This window comes from Phasianus colchicus, chromosome 2 (assembly GCF_987193195.1).
Source record: "Phasianus colchicus chromosome 2, bPhaCol1.hap1.1, whole genome shotgun sequence".
NCBI classification, from domain to species: Eukaryota; Metazoa; Chordata; class Aves; order Galliformes; family Phasianidae; genus Phasianus; species Phasianus colchicus.
The window spans coordinates 72,644,809-72,665,216 of NC_143437.1; the positions used below are offsets into that span (position 1 = coordinate 72,644,809).

Below are 20,408 nucleotides of genomic sequence, written 5' to 3' on the forward strand. Positions count from 1 at the left end.
AACAAACAAACAAACAAACAAACAAAAAACCAACAAAAAACAAAATCTTTTTAACTCTACATGATATCATAACATTGAAAGATCATTAAATTTTCGAATGATGAGCTCACTGTCATTTCTTACTAATAATAATCTTTCATCATAAAGAGACAAATATTCTTGGACAAAAGGTTGTCATTCACTCAGTTTCCATCAATATTCTTAGAAAAAGATGAAAAAAGCCCAACCCATTCCAAACTCCCAATAGGCTATTTCATGGGGAAAGGTTACCTTCCTGATAAAATTGTTTTGGGACAGCTGAGGGGTCAGAAAAATCCTTTTAAACACTGTAGGTCTACTTGCTTTTCTTCTATGGTAGAGATTAAAGGTCTTGGAAAACAGGAAAACAATCTGTGTGAATAGCAACATAAACTATCTCCATTCAAAATGAACACAGTAAGAAACTGTGCTGGGTTTTTTGTTTTTGTTTTTTTTTAATTGTCTACCTATATAAGAAAGTTCTAAAGTTAGAGTTCAAAAACGGATTCTTAATTATTAGTGCGCTAATTTCACTGAGAAAACAGACAACTTACATTTAGTATCACAGCATGAGCTTTTTATACTACCTACAAAAATATGTACTGAACTGAGCTTAAATACTTTATTACATAAATAGAAATAATTGTTGCTGTAGAGACTGTGAGAATCAGAACCAGAATAAATTTAAAATGCTGACAGAAAATAGATTATGCTGACCATACCCCAGCAATTTTCTAAACTTAGTATTGAGATCTATTTCTATGCATGCTAAGTTTCATATTATTTAAACTAAATATATCTAGATTTAGCATAATTTAGTTTCATTATGCACTCACTACACATCTATATGAAGAAAAACTACATTTTAATCCAAAGAACACATCCTTATGTAGTCATGAAAATAATCAAGATTTACAAGGACTGAAATTCATCATTTTTACCAAGACATGGCAAGTTCTGGAAAATGGTCTGATAATAGTACCATGGCTATAACATATAGAAAACAAATCACATGGAGCACAACATTTAAAGATCTTTAAACAATACACAACAAACATGACAAACACTAACTGTGGAATAATTTGAGTAGAAATTTGGGGATGGGTTTTTTTTTTTTTTGCTTTGGGGAAAAAATATGTTCTCTTTACTAGAAAGTAGATTAGAAAGTAATTTTTGTGCAGAAAACTTGGAGGGCAGATGTCACAGAGAACTTTTCACTCTCTTTGAAAATAAGCATATTTACAAGGATTGGCTCTGCAGCCGCTATGAATAAGCTGTTGTCTCATCTTTCACCTCCCTGGACTATTTTGGCAGCCCGGCAGGGTGTGTGAGGAAGGACTGTGATGTTAAACCTCTCGTTTCAATTCTTTGTGGTGAGTTCTTCATGACAGCTCCCCACCTGATGTGTGTCTACAGGTAAAGTCCTGGAGAGCATCCAGGAGAGCTGTGAGAGCTGCTGCTGGTTGTGTGACCCAGCATTACCAGCTCCAAAGCAGCAGGGAGTAGCAAAACTTCAGGGCATCAAGGATTGGATCTTTATCTGGATGCTCAAACACATCTACGATGCTTTGATGTTCCACAAGACAGCTGAGCTACACATAGCAATGGGAATGACCCTGTGAAGAAATTTCCTAGAGGTCTGGCACTGATGCTTACAATGATCCCTAAACAGAAATAATGGGAAGAGTGCAAAGCAAAATATGCTTCCTTTTATACTGTTTACCAAAGTCTAGAACAAAATTAAGTTAACTGCATAAAAAAAGTAACATTCAGAAAAACAATATATTTCAAAAAACATATTGAAACAGAATTTTTTATCAGTTACTCTGAAGTCTGATGTCCACCACAAGCTTTCTGGCATCTTGTAAAGACTGGCTTACAAAAGAACTGTAACTCAAGATTGTTCAATGACTTTCTAGGTCTTATATCGAAAATACAAGGGTGAGGGCTATCTGAAATCTGTATTTATCTGCATAATGTCGATCCATCCATCAATAGACAGAATAGAATATGACCACAGTGAATCGGGTAGAGGTTATGCTATCAGGCTACAAACTGGTCAGGTATCCCATTAAGAGAACTGAGATTTTCTATTTTGAAAATCTATTTTACCCTGCAAAAATATGTGAACTAGAGCTCATTTTAATAAGATTGTATGAAAATAAAATAAAATATAATAACATGTCATAAAATCCAATAATCTAAATAAATTTAAAAAAATACATGAAAATTTTTCTGAAAATATCCGAAACAAATTTGTGTATTTCATACTGCCATGGATTCACTAATTCATAAGTCTTTAGAATATTATGGTCTGAATTGTAATACGAAAATAAAATTAAAAATGGGAATGATTACTGCTTGTGGATATTGTTCCCAGAAAAATATGAAAATGTCATTGATTTCTTAAAAAATCAAGTAGTTAATATATTTAAATTATTACAGCACAGTGCTGACACAGTGTTGGTAGTAATTTAACAAAGTGCGGATACTTATGGAGTGACAGGTTCCAAAAGCATTAAAAAGCACATAAAGCTAAAACTCAAGATAAAATCTACTGTGATGAGTGATAAAAGAATGACTTAGTAAACATGAAGTGTAAGCTATAGAAATACTACCACTCTTTTTTTCCAAAGCAAAACTCAAACAAGAACCTCTCCTGTGAAAGCGAGAAATCATCAGATAGACAAGATATTAAACAATACCTTCTCTGTCCATATGGAGGGCTCAGAATGAATGTTGGCAGTACACAGCCAGGGACTTGAGTATTTTCCAACTGAAAGTGATAGTCAGTGGGATAATTTCCAGTAAATGGCATGTGCTTACATGTAAGCCTTTAGTTCTTCATAATATTCATTTAGCTCTCAAAAATGCAGTAGAAAAATGCACATCCCTACTACTCTCCAACCCCCTCCCCAGCTATTTTTGTTAGAGTTGAGCACTCAGTGATTCATACCCCTCTCTCCTGTTATTTTCTCAAGTTATAATTTAAACCTGCCTCCACTGGTGCTTATCAAAACTTCCAGCAACTTCTGCAAAAGCAAAATAGAAAACACAGATGAAAATACTTGGCCATCTGGGAACATACAGTAGAGTAAGTACTCTGAATGAAGCGGCAACATACAAAGAGCAAGACCTAATGAGCAAGAAAAATATGCAGAAAATCAAAGACACAGAGTAGAGCATTATGTTTGTCAGAAAAAGCAGCTGCTCTGGGAAAGCTGCATCTCACAGCATCAAATTGTAATGAGTCAGCATGGCCGATTCCCCACACACGATCCCACAACAGAAAGACACTTAGAAAGACACATAGACTCACCAAGAATCCAAGTGTAAGACTTAACTTCAGATATGAAGCAAGATGAGATGTTGAGGGGAGCACTACTTTGCAAAAGATGATAATTACAGCATCAGAAGTTTTCATGCTGTTTACGACTCAGGGCACAATTTTGCACTCTTTACTCACACTGATTTATAATGTTACTGATGAATAGGATTACACATGTTACTGTTGATAGTACTACCTGCCTAAGTATGTGTTCATCAAAGTAGGAGGGAAGTTGGGGGTTAAGATTTGCCAAGGTTTAAGATGGTTTAATTTATATCTAAAAAAGATAATTTCTTAACAGCTAACTCATTCTATGTGGAAGTGGAACAGTTTGATTCCTACTGGCCTTGTTTTGTTTCATCTCAAGAAATATAAGTTCCATATAGAAAATATCTTTCTACATAGCTTCGTAGTTCTCAAAAGGAATGTTAAAAATATAACTGGGGATTTGTCAAATTATATAAGAATATGTATAAAATAGAATAGATTTCAGTGGACTCACTCAAAGTCATTGTCACTCTGCATTTTACATATCAACTAACCCTGTAGTAAAGATTTTGTAGTCTTGTAGAACTTCCAAAAAGGATCAAAAGTGGTAACTCAGCCCACATAAGGCTATAAGATAGGCTAAAAAATGACATTTAAAAACAAAATTAAAAAAAATATATATGATTTCTTTGTTTTGTTTTGTTATGAGATGTACTTTGACACTGTCTCATATACTCGTGATATTTAGAAACTTAGGATTTGGAAACACCCCATCCTCTGGCTGCAGATATGATTAAGTTCCACCCACCCTTATCACCCCCACTAGCAGCTGGAAATTATAACTTCTGTGATCCAACAGTTAAACTGCTCACATTACTATATGCTCAGATAAATTGCTCATAATTTGCTCATAAATTGTTTTGAGCTAAGTATCTGATCTCACTCAAATGCTTTGAGTAGTATCTGTTTGCTAAAATAATTGAGTGACAATAATATTTAGTAGGCTTACAAGAATTTTGCATAGGAAGTGTAATTTATAACTTCCCAATTTTCTCTCTTTTTTTTGTTTTTTGTCTATCTAATTGCATTTGAGATTTTCACGCATAACTGTAATTTTCTAAGTTGGAGCATTAAAATAATAAGAATAAAAAAACAGCACATATTATAAAATAATGAGATTAGGCATTAGAACCAGCCCTTTCCTGTGCCCACAAGCACAGTGGCAATTATGCACTGACTGTCAAAGTATAGAAAATGTAAAGCTGTAACTACTATAAAACTCATTTTAGTTCCCCTTTTTGTGTGTCTTGCTACATTTACCCCAAAAGATCAGTAAGGAATTCATGTATATACGAGTCCAAAGAGAAAGAGCAGGACCTGTTGTCTCCATACTCTTATTTTGGAGCAACGCAAAAATTTAGGAGAGTAGATGGTGTTCTGACATTTCATAGGAAGGAGCACTAGCAATTCCCTCCAAGCAGATAATAGTGATAAAGTTAGTTCAGCCCAATATTTAATTGCTTTAGAACTTTCTTTCATACAGATTTTAATAACTTCCCAGGCTAGAAGGAGTTGCAGGTGAAACAGTAGACAGCAATCCCTGTGCAAAAGAGTAGTACACCAAAATGGGGAACAGTCTCCATCCCCATATAGCCATCCTTTTGCAAAAACAAACAAATGAAGAAATTTAACTCTATCCAGTCAATCCTTTTCCTCTTACAAAATGGTATGTAGCACTAGTATTTCGAAGTCTAATTAATGTGACATTCACTCATCTGAAAAGACAATAATAACTGCACAGAAAGTCAGTCTTGCTTTGCAGGCTTCCTGAGAAGACTGCAATTTTAACCTCTGTAGTCCTGCATTTCTAAAAGGAAGTACTATTATATCATGAACATCTTCACAAAAATCTTCTTTGAAATACCTCTATGAGCATTTATTGATGAATTTATGTTGTGCATAGTGTTAGTGTTAGTGCTAATTAATGGCATGCACTCATCTATTAGCATTCATTTCATATTAATGCCCAGAAATGAATGAAAGAACTTTTCTATAATTAAATTAAGTTGCATCACTGTGTGCCCTAGTCCAGAACTGATTATCAGGATGTTTACATATTTTCCCTAATTGGCATATTCCTTAAAACAGACGTATACACACAGAAATGACAGGACAAAATGAACAATTGTACTACTTGTCAGGGAACACATACTCTGTAACAGAAAGTGTCTTGTACAGGATGTCTCTTCTTGTATTTTTGCAGTTTTCTTCCAAAGTAAGTAAAATGGGAGAAACTTATCTATCTATATATCTGTGATATTCTACTAATCTATTTGTTATAAACAAGTTTCATTGAAACTGAGATACTGTGCCAGTGAATTAAGCTGGTTTCAGCAGTGTTTCTTAGCTCAGTGTGCAGTGTCACAGGAACACAGCTGTGCTGCTTCCATCCCCACAGTGGCTTCTGTGCTGCCAGCTGAAATCTCTCCGTACCATACTTCTCAGCTTTCCCAAATACAGGGGGAGCACAGCACGCTCTTTTGGCTCTATTCCTGCTCTCCAGATATAGTCCAAGTCAGCCACAGGTTTTGAACTTGGAAACTGTAAAGCCCTATGTAAAAATAATTGATGGTCTTAAATAATGAAGTCACATTTTAAAAAAAGGTAGATATACTCTCCATGATACTCATAGAAGCTCCCTTACAGTCAGTAGAGCAAAGAAGTACTCTCACAGGATAATTCCTCCCATTCTAAGAGAGGTCCAGAAAACACAATGAATTGCTCTCCAGAGTCATCTTTCTCTCTTTTCTAACTACAGAGGAAGTCGTGAAGGCTAGTGTACTTTTTTTTTTTTTTTTTTTTTTTTTTCCTGTGGCTAAATTGAGGTGAGATTACAGTTATCCATGAATACATAATTGCGAGCTCTCCAGGCTCACAATCTTGGGTTTATTATAGTTTTATAAGCAGAATGAGGATTCTGAGTGATAACATCCTACTAAAATGGATGGAAAAATCACAAGAAAATGAAAGTCAAAGCTAAAAATTATTAGTGACTTTAAAGACGATAAATACAGAAATTAAAATACATGGTCCTATCTGTAAAAAGTTAAGGAGGCTTCACACAGAACTCTAGGCTGAGTTACAGATTTAACACTTCATAGTCAGAGATATATCTCTAGCTTCACTTACTGTCTTTAAAGAAAATCTGGAAATTTCAAAATGCAAACATTTAAAGTGGTCTTTCCTATGTGTGTTAGTGTATAACAGATCAGTAGCTGAGGATTTAACATGAAGAAAGTAAGGACAGTTCCAGCATATTTATGTATCAGAAGGAAAATTTAGCCTTTCCAGAACTCAGAAAGAAACATAAACTTGAAAATGATTTGTAAGACTAAAAGAAAGTGGAAAAGATATATTCTAATCACTGCACTGTAAATCCAGCGAGATTCCAGGTCAGAATTTGTCTCTCTAACAACTACAGACTAATCATCTGAAAGAAATGCTCTCTACAACAACTCTCTAACAACTACAGACTAATCATCTGAAGAAATGCTCTCTACAACAACAAAACTCCATACTATCATTTGAAAAAAAAAACACGTTGAACTCATTACAATTTAGATAAAAATATTCCATGAAAACACACTTCTGAAGCTAGAGGAAGTCATAAAACCTTAACACAGAAAGACAGGCTATCACCTGAAACAGATTTGTTGCCACTGACAGCATAATTATCTGGGATCTTCTAATGGTCTTGTCAACTTTCTCCTGCTTCGGAAAGATTTCAATCTAAACAGAAAAGAATAAATTTTGATAGCTTGTTCTCTTCCATGATAGATATCAGAGAAGACTTACTGCAGATATTACAGCTTTCACTGAAAACATATCTATGATTTGATAATGGCTCAAGGAGCATTAGGAAGTATGAAGGCCCAATTCAGCCTGCATAAATCAGATTTTTAAGGACTTCAGCAAGGCTTTTTAGCGTTATAGAAATCTATGTAAAGGTTTGCTTTGTAAAATAAAGTGCAAAAGCTAGATTAGATTATGTTGAGTTATCATGTTAGTATACAGTGGCTTTTAAGCCCACAGGAACAAATATGATAAAAGTCTCTACTGTGAAGACCTTGATATTTTAAATGAGAAGAGAGACAAAGTGCTGGCAAAGTAAAGACCTTTTCAAGTAAATAGACTGTCAAAAACGAATATCTATAGGAAAATTATATATATTTACTTTCCTACAAAGCATAATTCCTTGAACTTCTGCTTCTATGGACATCAGCTAATTTTGTGCTTTGCTCAAATATCTTCTAAAAACAAATGGAGGCAAAGTGATGAAGGATTGTGGGAAAGCTATATTACTGCTCACTGCACTATATCTATTACGTGAAAGAAGAGAGATCTTCATTTTCCAAGATGGCAACAAAGCTATTTTTATAAAATATTAAATTTTCTGAATGTTTCCTATTAATACATTTCTGTCATTCTAAAGGTTCCTCTTAAGTGTTGTCTTTTAATGCCCTGGCTTTTTTTATGAGCTATAAAGATAAAGCCTATCAAGGAGTGTAGCTGCAGTGTTTGGGCATCACTAATGCCTTTCAGCTCTTAAGCAGCTGCAGCCCAGCATCTTCAAGCAGTGTGATACTCACGCCACTGGATTCTCAAGTCCTGACTCTGCCCAAGTTCTGAGTGCAATTCATTCACAGGAGCAGCAGCCTCACCTAGCAGAGAATACCAGTGTGTTTTCTGAGAACAAGCATGCCAGATCAGATTTCACATGCATGGAAAAAAAGAAAAAGTAGGAAACAAGACTTTCTGAAACCAATGTAAATGAAATTCTCACTTGGGAAACAACAACCCTACATCACTCGATCTATAAAAACTATTAGATTTGAAACAGTTCACCTCTCTAGAGGATCCCAGTAAGTAGAAAGTACTTGTTATCTGGCAAGAGAACTTTTTCATTTTCCCCTCTTGGAACTGTTCAGTGTGCTTTTAAATATTTATTCGGCCAAATAGCAAGCAATTAACTCCACAGCCTCCTCTTCTATGAAAAAAGGGGGTCAGGTTTAAATTCCTCCTCCATTAGCTCTTTAATCAATTATACAAATTGGCAACATTTGAAAAGGAGAAAGTCACTTGCTTCATACAGAAATAATCATTCAGTCAGTAGTTAAGGCATATTTTTGACCTGAAAGTGCTTCTGAAGTTGTTGTTTTTTTCCAGTTCAGAAGTGTGGGGAGCTTGTTAAATGTCATCTACCCAAATGGTAAGTCCTGCAATTACTGGATATTTAGATATCAATTAGCATCGTGTTCTAATTATTTTGAAAAAAATATAGGTCTAGCTCATGGCCTTACTTTCAAGAAATGGCAGGTGTTTGCCTTGTGCTGAAAGTAAATGCTTTTAAGGTGTAGATTGTATGTGTATTACTGGCCCACTGTATTTCCTTCTAATTATTCCCTTGTTCAGCTTCTCAACCTTCCTGAATTCCACTTACATTCCTATGCTTTGCATGGGAAATCCATCTCAGGTAAGAGAAATGAGTCTTTACAAATAGAGCATCTGACAGTTAGACATTGCAATATTTGATGGCAGCATCCAAGAAAAAATAATTGAGTACTAATAGGCAGAGTAATTCATTACTTCACTTTTGGTATCCTGTTGCCATATCACATAAAGCATTCCCTACTTAAGAGGTACATGATTCCCCAGGAGGTCAGGTGGAACAGGCTAGGTTGTGGGCACCCTGCACACAGAGTACAGAGCTATGTTGAAGTCAGGACATCAAGCAGGCAGTTTGATACAGAAAGAATACACAACACAAAGCTTGTTTTAAATTTCACCAAGTCAGAAGACAAGCATTCTGTTAAGGTTTTAAGAATGTGCATCCATTAAATTAAGATTCAGATCCTGCTAGCAAAGTAAAAATAAAATAACTTTTTTTTTTTTTTTTTTTTTTTCATTTTAGAAATTGAAAGGAAGACAAAAATAAGTGGAACAATACTTTTCTTTTAAAATAGAAAGAGTAGAGATTCACTGGTCGTTCACCCCTCAAATAACACTATGATCCGATTTCTTATCCAAAATGTCCGCAGCCTGGGTTCATTTCTGCCAACTGCCTATTCTGGCTGTGACACTGCAACCTGCACCTCTCATTCTGAGATAAAACATTTGCCATACCGGTAGGAGCCATGCCTCTACATGATTAGAATGTTTAAAAATTAAATATTTATTTGCCCACACAAAAATTGAATGACTTATTAGCCTAGCATCTGAAGAAATTGCCCAAGGAATGGTTTTCTGGTTGTAGCACATAGACTATATGATGGCACGATGAAAGATTAGCACAAATCCTTGAACTTGTTCAGTCTTCAGAAGACTTAAGGTGCTTCTTGGGACCTAGATAAATAGAATTCTAAGAATAAAAACTGAAGTAGAAATAGTAATCCCAGGGCACAGTGGTGGTGGAGAATGCTATTCAGAGAAGAGAAGCTTACGCTGCCATTTGACTGGGAGAAGTAATGTGGTTTTATAGTGCATCCTAATTACCATATATTGGATTGGTTTCAAAGCAGTTTTGGTATGTTCAAACTACATGTTTTTGGAAGGAAATTAAATAGGAAGCTCTGCTCACAGTCTGTACCAAATGTACTCTGTCCTGCAGGGGGAACAAAAAGACCTGAGCTAATTTCATCCTTTGAGAAGCCTCAGACTAGATGCAAGGTGATAACATTTGGTCCAAGACACCAAACTAAATCTAGTCCATGGCAAAACACATTGATGACATACTTTAAATACAGAGACCTCAGTACTAACTGATTTGATCTACTGGTCTGATCCTGCTGTGCTGAATTGCTAATACAGACAAATGCATCCAAGTCATGTTTTCACTGCCAAAAACATTTAACGCATTTAGTTATAACTTTCTGCGTTGATTTTGCCCTCAGTCATCACACATAATTATTATAGAAAAGTTCAGATTCCCTCCTTTTTTTTTTGCCCTGGAGCAAATAAAATGGTTTTTGTATTAAGAAGTAACAATTTGAGAAACCATGCAAAGGAAAAGATGGAAATGCTCAGCTGAATAAAATGAATTTGAGGTGTAAAGGATACAAAAGTAGGAAGAAAGGGGAACAGAATGGGAGGGAAAAGTAGAAGGTGGCAGTGAAGCAGGAGAAAATACTACTTTGAAACAATAATTCGTAGAAACCTTACAAAATATATACACATCAATAGGTAGAGTAGTTTATCATCTAGACTGATCATTGACTATTCTCTCAAGTGTATACTGCCATTTCCTATTGCTGCTGAAATAGCCTGTAATTATCACATACTATTTTCCCTTCATGGCATCAGAAGTATCCTCTAGTTTTTTGGGAAAATCTGTGCTAAAACAATTTTGTATGGTAGAAAGAGGCATGGCTGGAGCTGGGGACTGAGAATGTAGTGGCTTGCACTTCTATCTTTGCGTTTCTGACCTTCACAGAAGCAAAATTCTAGGGCAATTTCTTCTACTTACCTGAAAACTACAGATAATCCATAACCATTACACTGCATTAGCCACTTACAAAAATAGGGCACAAACATCAAAATGACTTATTCTGTAACAATGCAGTGAAAGGAACAAAAATTATCTGCATAGTGGTGAGAGTGAAAAGAATTACAAATAGGCCATTCCAAGAAAGTTAAGAAAATGAATAAATCAATAAATCTAACACAGGAAATTACTCTATTAAGAAAAATTAAAAAGCTGGTTTTTACAGAAGAGGATTTTTAAAAGTAGGATGCCTGGAATCCTCAGCTGCCATTGTGGACTAGTTGAAATAGGAGCAGTCATGTATATATGAATGCATGTATGCATGAAGGTATGTATGTGTATGTGAATATATATATATATTTCTATATAAGCATACATATATATGCTTAAAAAATAAAATTTAGGCTTATTTGAAAGTACCTAGATGTTGTGAAGTAAAGCTACATACTTTAATAACAAGTAGTCTCCCAGTTGCAGGTTGTTATTCTAAGACATGGGTGTTTTGCTATCATATAATTTAGTATGAAAAAACTGTGACTGCTGGTATTTTATTTGCTTATCCACTGATGTAATTCACAGGTTTCAGTCAATTACTTTGTTCTCTTTACTGATTTGAACATGAATGATTTATACTGTAGTTTATACACACATATGCAAACCATTTTCTTATTTGTTTCATCGACTGCATAAAATTAAATTACTGCTAGTCTTATGGTGAGTATTATCAATTGCACAAAAACTCCAGCCTTGAATTTCATAGCAGAGCTGCTGTTCTTAGCTCCAATGTGCAATCAGTTTGGAATGCTTTCCCACTGACCATTAGCATCACTTGTTATGCAAGGCCTAAATTGCTTTTGTGTGGATAGAACTAAAAGCCAAATGCAGTTATTGTTGTCAGTATTTTAGTTTGCTGTAAGTGGTTTAGCAATATGAATGCTGCCATCTGCTTGCAGTTGCCTACCCTACCACAGGATATCTTTGGAGAGAAAACTCCTAGAATCATAGAATCCATAAGGTTGGGAAAGACTTCTAAGATCTTCTAGTACAACTGTTGATTCACCCCCACCATGCTCACTTGCCATGTCCCCCATTGCCACATAGACATGTTTCTAGTAAACCTCCAGGGACAGTGACTCTTCCACCTCCCTGGGCAGCCTGTGCCAATGCCTCACCACTCTTCCTGAGAAGAAATACTTCCTAAAACCCAACCTGAACCTCCCCTGGTGCAACTTAAAGCCGCCATTGGTCATCCTATAATAATTATCTGAAAGAAGAAACTGAATCCACCTTGCTACAACCTTCTCTCATGCAGTTGTAGAGAGTGATAAGGTCTCCCCAAGCCTTCTCCAGACTAAACAATCCCAGCTCCCTCAGCTGCTCTGCCTAACACTTGTGCACCAGACCCCACACACCTTCATTGCTTTTCACTGGACACGTGCCAGGGCCTTGATGTCTTGTAGTGAGGGGCCCAAAACTGAACACAGTACTTGAGGTGCGGCCTCACCAGTGCTGAGTACAGAGGGATGAACATCTCCCTGCTCCTACTGGCTACGCTATTTCTCATTCAATAAGGCCTGAAGAAAATATGCTTTATCTAGTTACAAGACTCCAACTGCCAAAATATTTAAAATGCTATTTTGTGTCCCTAGAAAGCTTTGCTGAACACCATGCAGCTGTGGTGGCCAGTGAGCAACTGTGGGGGAGGCTTAGAGATCTCCAGGAAGTGAAGCTTGGCTCCTTGCCTGAGCTCCTTGCTTGCAACCATAATCCAAGTGCTCATATCTCATGTAGGACATCAGTTGTCTCTTAGTATAGGTGGTCGAGGCAAATGTTTGGGGCAGTCATTAAAACTCTCCTAATTATTTCAACTTCTAGAAGTAGCATGTTTCGTATGCTCCAAAATGGCATTTGTGAGATATTATCACATTTTCTTTCTATATTCAACTAAATAGTGCTGAATAAAAACTCTGGTAGTTTGCAAGAAATCAATTAGCATTTGTGTCAGAGCAAGTTTACTTTGTTAACTTAAATGTTGGCCTTTAAACTATGGGTATTTAGAACTGCTGAATAATAGTCTTAAGCAGTTAGTTGTGAAAATCTTGTATTGCCGGTTTAAATAGATTGTAAAATCAGGATAGTCTAGGTTGATAGCCTTGGCTATTTAGCTGATAAATTTTATTCCAAACATAACGACACAAGCAATAATAATAACTTAAATGCTTTCTAAGTGTAGTTGGATGTTCTCCCATTCCATTTAAATGCAAAATTCAGTGCTAGTGACCATAAAGTATTTCCTATTTCAAATCTTCAGTTTCAAAACTTTATGATTTTCCATAACTCTTTTCCTCTAAGCCAACACTTTCACTGCTTTGCCAAAGAGTAGTGAGGACTTAATTCTTATAAAGTTCAAGTGCTTATCACAAGAGTAACATGACATACACAATCAGCCAATTTATTGGAATATACACATTCACAGAACTTGTCATACACACAAATCATTTCAGGATTGATTCCTTCATTTGGCTTAGCCTTAGTTTTAAAGAAGGTCTTTCTTACTCTGTAATTAAAGCCACTGAAGAAAATTGTCTGAAATCCTATTACATTGGAATACACAGTTCCCCTGATATCACAGTGCTCCATGAAATTGAACTAATTTTGCTAGTCTTGCTTTGAAGGAAAATCAAATAAAGGAAATATTCAAATCGTTCATCATTTTTTGGGATGTATATTACAATATTTTAAAAGTCCAACTTGAACATTTCAGCCTATCTGAAACAACTTGGGGAAAAGACTGTCTTGAGGAGTTCTAATTCATTTCAAAAGGACACAAATTTTGTAATTTCAGAAAGCTCTGAAGTATCACCCTGATAAGTAGAGAGAACTGGCTTTGACACCTTATGAGCTTCCTTCAGCCTGTGGTGTCTGGCAAGGTCTACGTGCCACCTGCATCCATCTGTCCTTGGTTAGAAGTCTGCTCTGATTATGCAGTTGGTACCTGACTTCCTAAGCTGTGATGACTCATAAAAAAAGCCTTTGAAAATATGGAGAGATAAGATTGCTTAATTATTTAGAAGTTATTTTAAAAGATCTTGAAGTCCTACCCAGTGGCTCCATCTGGGGTGAAAAAAAAATGGGTAAAAAAAGCTGCAGGAGGAACTGTGTGGAAATGCAAAGACAAAAATGTAAACAATACTTAGTGATTACTTTATCCTAAGGATAGATAGATTTCAATCATAGTAGTTTAAATTGTCAACTTTAATCATAGTTCAACACTATGTATTAAACAATGGCAATTAATCTTGGACTACATTATGACTTTTAGTTATTTTCTTGAAGAATATTTGAGCATCACTCACCTAGCCACTGAAGAACATCAGCCAGCAATTTCTACAAGCTCTGTAGAAAATCTGATGTCATGTTTTGCCAATCAAAAAGAAGTCTATGTCTGTTATTTGTTCCAGTTTTCAATTTGTGCACTTCAGTATGACAAATGATGCATAATGTTTTAATATTATTTAGATGCTTTGAGTTGGAAGCCAATATACAAATACAATGCAGAAAATATTTTCTGGATTTTTTAATTAGGTAAACAAAAGAATAATAAAGATCCTAGATAAATACAAAATTTTAAAATATATTCTGCATTTAAATAAAAATCAACACTCATTTGATAATGAAAAAAAAAAAAACAGCTTTGAAGTATACGTTTTACATTGCTGTGCCCTTCAAAGTTTAAACTGTATATATCTCTGCCTTTCACTTCTAACACTGAAATAGGAAAGCAGGCTTTCCTGCATGTTCAGTTCTAATACATTTTCTCAGTTTGAAACTGCTGTAGCTGCTGTTCAGGATAAACTAGAAGGAAGAAGACATCTGAAGAAAAGACAATAGAGCCTTGACCACTTAGATATACAAAAGTATATTTTTAGTGTTTAGTTGGTGAGTTCTTTTAAGTTCAGTAGCTTTACTTACACAGTAGGTTTACACTGTAGTATTGCAACAATAGTTGTTTCTTTGTTATTTGTTTAGGTTTTTTAGCTTTTGAGTGGTAGAAATCAGGAAGGAAGAAAAGCATTAGTATTGGAATGTGCTAATTTGGTCAGGTTAAATCACTGTCTACTGACAGATCAAAATGTAGCATTATGTGACAAAGAAATACGAACAATTATGAGGTTGTTTGTTCATGGATTAGATACGTATTCCAGAACCAAATATCTGACAACATTATCAGTCTCTCTACATAATTAGAAGAAATAGTGTGGAAAAAAAAAATATATATATATATATTTGTGTTATTTGATTAATTTCTCTCTGCTCCAGTTTGTGCAATAGAAACATGTACTTTCAGTAAGATATTCCTGAAGGACTAAATGTCTGAGGGAGTGGTAATCACGTTTTTGGAGCCTTTCACCTCAAGTTCACTGTTTCAAACACAGCCAACATGCCGTTGTGATGGAAAATCATTGCAGTTTGACAGCTGGTTTGTGGCTGTGTAAGATGAGCTAGTTATTTCACTCCATTTCTTAGAGGATCTTGGAATGCAATCAGAGCTTTCAAAGCATCAACAATGAGGAGCTGAGCTCCTCAAAGGATCTGGCCAGGACCCATGGAGACACATAATTACAGAATTGTAGAGTTTGGAAGGGACCTCTGGAGATGATCTTGTCCAAACCCTCTGCTAAAGCAGGTTCACAGTCAGAGCTGGTTTCTACAAGGATGGCATAGGCCGAGACTAACAAATAAAATCCCACTTGTGATCCATTTCCAGACAAGTTTCCTTAAGAGACTGACTGCTTAGAGCAATATTAAGCATTGGTCCCTATCCAGCAACGGAGGGCTGATGCAGCACCACAGTGTGGGGACAGTGGCATTGCTGCTCTTTCTGTTCCACAAATGTAGGGCACAAACAGAGCTTCATTTTCCATTTCTGCCTGTCTGGCACGTTTTTATTAGCAATAAATGCTCTTGATTTAGAGGAAAGCCAGTACCAAAAAAACAAAAAACAAACCAAAAAACCCAACAAACATACCACCACCACAGAAACTGATGGTTTTTTTGGAGCAGGTTGAGTGTATCAATCTCACTTTTATGCAGAGGTACACACCTAGTCAACAACAGTTAATAAGTTGTCCTTTGTCAAGAGCATACCTACTATATTGTAGAAAACATAAATGACAATAGTTTTCCTCTCCGGCTATAAATTATCTCAGTTCTGTGTTTCCCAGGGAAGGCTTTAAAACTGTCTCCTCTGTTAATTCGTTTCCTTTACGTGAGGGACTTTTCTTTTTAAGAAAATATACACATCATTTTTCTGAACGCTTAACATGCTGTATTAGGGACTTCCTCAGAGGAAAGAAAGAAGAGTCTATATTCATTAACCACTAAATTTAAAGTGGGGAAATTAAAACATCCAGATGTCATGTCAGCTATATACATTGTGTTCTATGATGTCACATTTGATTTTCTTATTTTATGACTCTGACAGCATCATATTAAAAATTTGATTGCACAATGACAGCACAGGTTTTGAATTATTCAGCTTATGAGTGCACTCTTACAAGAAGACTATTTTGTATTTCTTGCCATTTCTGAAAAACTGACATTTAAAAAATTGAAAAGGAAAGGGAAAATGATCACTAATAACTAATTAATAACTCAAACTTGGCAAAGGTAACCTCATTTTAATGGAATATCACACAAATTAAAACCAGATTAAATATAACACACAACGTATTTCAAAAGTCATTTGAAACATAATTCTCTGGATGACATTTTGGCCCCAGTGAGATCAGTGGCAAGATTCCAAATCAGCTTCTGTGGAGCCAGAACTTGCTCCTAAATAAAGAAAACATGAAGAAATACATTCTCCATATGTTTTAGTAGCTATCTGTCAGCACCCTTGTATTTACTTCATCAGATTACCTTTTCTTACCCTTTCTTCAACAACATGCTGCAGGTATGTATGCTTACTGAAGTCAGTGGGACCTTCTCCATTGGATTCCCAGTCCTCAAGTCAAAAGTAAGAACTTTTGGGGCAATTTTGCAGCAGTCTTCTGCGATTCCATTAAGTATTTTCCTAAGATGGTACTGCCAGATTTTGGTTTTGCTCCACTTTACCTCTGTTCAGTGTTAAACAAGTGCAAGTTGTTGGTTCATTTGTATCAAATAATTTCAGGTGTAACCCTTTCTAGTGTGACCACATTTGTTTTTTTCTCTATTACAATTTAAGTTTATTTTTAAATCACTAAAGGTATTTTTTAATCACTAAAGTTGGAAACATCTGCTCTTCATCTTGATTAAAATCAGCTAGCCCTCTTAAAATCAGAACCATGAAACAAATAAGGCCATTTTAAGAAACATTCTGTTTCACAGAATCACAGAATAGCCTGCATTAGAAAGACCTCAAAGATCGTGGATCCTCAACACAACCTAAGGTAAAATTTTACTGGTATCTCATATGGAAATATCAAAGTTGAGCCCTTTTGACAGGAAATACGACTATTATTTAACTAGTAGAGGCCAGTAAAAGAGTTCATAGCTATACATACATTATTGTTTCTCACAATAATTATTTCAGCTGAGCTGTCTGAACAGGTATGAACTATGGGCTTGAGTGCAGCTGAGAAGGGTAGAGCTTGGAATATTCCATACCAGACATAAAATAAATGCTTCCAGCTACGGTAATGGGGGAAAATACAAATGATCTTTTCACATCCTGGTTCCTTCAAAATGGTTAGCAAAAATGTCTTTGATTCAGCTCACAGCAATGTCTGAGGAGAATCTCATACTGATTTGACTGAGATCAGAATCATGACCATGGTTCTAACAAGAAATGTGGTTGCATTCCCTCAGGAATTTCTGAGGTTTATTCAAGAGTTCAGTTTGTCATTAAAAATACACATTGATGTGCTTCATTTCCCTTGTATAGTGTCTCTATTATAATATGAATATTACAAGATTGCCTATATTCACTACAAGCAACAAAAATTAGTTACAAATCACATACACTCTGTTGTTTTAGTTCACTTATTTAACCTGCACCTTGTCCGTTTCAACACTGAGTTCAGCACTGAACACAATGAATCTTATAGAACAGCATTTATTTACTCTTAAATGAGCAGTTCCAGATTTGTGTTGCTTTGTAGTTCCAGATTTGTGTTGCTTTCTCACTACAAGCAAAAATGTACATCTGGAAACAAGATACCACCATTTGATTACATTTTGTTCTGCAGCATCATTATCAGCCTACAAAAAAACTCTGCTGGAAATAAAGATGCAAGAGCTTCCAGGTTGAAGTCCTGCTGCCCTTTGTCACTGCTCAACCTCTATACAACCAAACTCCAGCTGAAGACATCAAATGACACCAGTACAGCTGCAGAATGAAGAACTGCAAGATAATACAGCCCTCTGAAATTTTCATATGCTTTTAGCATCAGTCCTAATCTTAATCATTGCTTAACCACTGTTTCTGGAATATACTGAATTAAGCAGAAATCAAAACCAAACCATTTCCCTTACAACTCTCTGTGGTCTGACAGGGGATGGGCAGATCAGGACCAGTGTCAGAAGAACTTATTTCCATAATAACCTCTAAGTCTTGTTGTTTCAGACTGCCACCAGCTGCGATAGTTAAGGTGTGATGAAAGCTTTCTGATGAGTCTCACACAGATTCCTTTCTGTTTTGTGAAACAAAAACGCACCATCCTGTAAACTATAGAGAAAAACTGCATCTGTTGGAATACAAGTCTTCCTCTGCTTTTTGTATGCAGAATTACTTTAACCAGAGCAGCACAGGACTAAGGAGTTCTCTGTAACTGAGAAAGATTGCTATGACAAAAAGAAAAAAAAAAAAAGAAAGAAAAAGAAAAAAAAAGAAAACCAACAACACACAAACCGTAATTGAAACACTTGAAAAAAATAACCTGAAAAACTGTATGAAAACTTCAACAAAATGCAACAGAATGCATCCATCTCCCTCCCTTCTCCCCCACATAAAAATAATTTTTTTAAAAAGACGTTTTCCCCCAGAGACTCCTTCGGTCTGAAGTGCTATCACAGCACCAGCTTCTGGAGAAAGGAGTGAAGATTTACTGCAAATCTTGTATTCATACTTGTTGGCTATTTGGCAAAGAGGTGAGAGGTTGCTCTTTTTCTTTTTTCTTTTTTCCTTCAAGGCAGTCTCCAGGTCTTTAACATTACTCTGAGCCAGAGATGCTAAATAAAAGAATGGGGAAGCTCTGCTGCCATAACAACCCTTTCGGCAGGGAACTATTGGGATACAGATAGTAACTACACTCCCTACAACCAGCCTTGTGCATCATGACACAGAAAACCAGAAACCACTTTTCAGTCACAGCATCCTCAACATTCGCACTCAGCTCTGGGCAGCCAAAGGAAAACAGGCACAGACTTCTTCCCCCTCCCACCCCACAATCTCTCTGCTTTCATATATTTATTCATTTGTCGGACGAGAAGGAGAGAAGTCCACCCGGGCGCCGAGTTCTGCCTCGCGCTTCCCGGGGCCGCTCCGGGCTGCACAGAGCCGCAGCCGCCCCGTGCTCCGCTGCGCCCGCACAACCCTGGGGGTGAGGGGCGGGGGGGGGGTCGGGACTATTCCCCGATCCCGGGTTGCAGCTGCGGAGAAGCATCCAGCTGCGCTGGGTTGGCTCATCTCCCCCCAGACCACCTTAAAATGGTCCCTTGGTAAAGTTAAGACGCTGTACGCTACCCCGAGCCACACGGGCACGGGGATTCGGGCTACGGGGGGGCTCCAGACCCGGGCACTGGGGGATGTCGGGTTGTCTGTGTGTGCGAGACAGCCCCGTGGGAATGGGCAGCGGGGGCCGGGAAGGGCACCGTGAGGCAGCCCCCTCCCCCGCCGCCCCCGCGCAGCCCCGGGGCCACACTCGCTGCCCCGCGTACCTCCTGCCTCCGCGGGGAGGGCTTAAACCCGGGCCAGGACCCTCCATTCCCCGGGGGTTGGAGCAGGCGAAGCACAGTGCACCCCTCTCCTTTCTCCCCCCTCCCCCCTCACCGCGTCCCCCTCAGCGTTCCCGGGGCCGCTCCGGGATGGGAGGAGAAGCGGCGATGGGGGAGGCACGGCAGGTGTTTTTGGGGGCGGGGGGGTACAGGGCCCCGTGACTCACCCGTCCGAGGCGGGGGTTGCGGGTAGCGCGGCGGCGGCGCTGCCCCTGGGGCGCGGGGGGCGGCGGGGCAGGAGCAGCAGCGGGCGCGGGAGCAGCGGGGAGCGGCGGGGCCCGGGCTGCTCCTGGGCGCGCTCTCGCTGCCCATCCCCGGCGCTGCCGCCGCCGCCGCCGGAGGAGGAGGAGGATGCGACGGAGAGGCAGCCCCGGGCTCGGGCACGCGCGGCGGCGGAGCGGGGGGAGGCGTGGAGAGGCGCGGGGGCGCGCAGCGGAGGGGGAGCAGCTTGGGGAGGCGGGCGCACGCTCCCGCAGCCCGCCGTCCCTCAGACCTTCGGCCCTCAGCCCTCATTTTCTCAACCCTCCGTCCCTCGTGCCTCCATCCCGAATCCCT

General features: G+C 37.9%; 2 protein-coding genes across 2 annotated transcripts in view; both read right to left on the reverse strand.

Moving 5' to 3' along the window:
* The window catches only part of FUT9 (fucosyltransferase 9), a 109,782-nt gene extending 89,617 nt beyond the window's left edge, over positions 1-20,165 (reverse strand). Inside the window, exon 1 of the mRNA XM_031611209.2 lies at positions 20,021-20,165. Within this exon, the coding sequence (XP_031467069.2) occupies positions 20,021-20,165 (145 nt within the window). The remainder of the gene's footprint in view (positions 1-20,020) is intronic.
* Positions 1-20,408, reverse strand: part of LOC149919106 (uncharacterized) — a 278,061-nt gene that overhangs the window by 225,347 nt on the left and 32,306 nt on the right. The window lies entirely within an intron of this gene.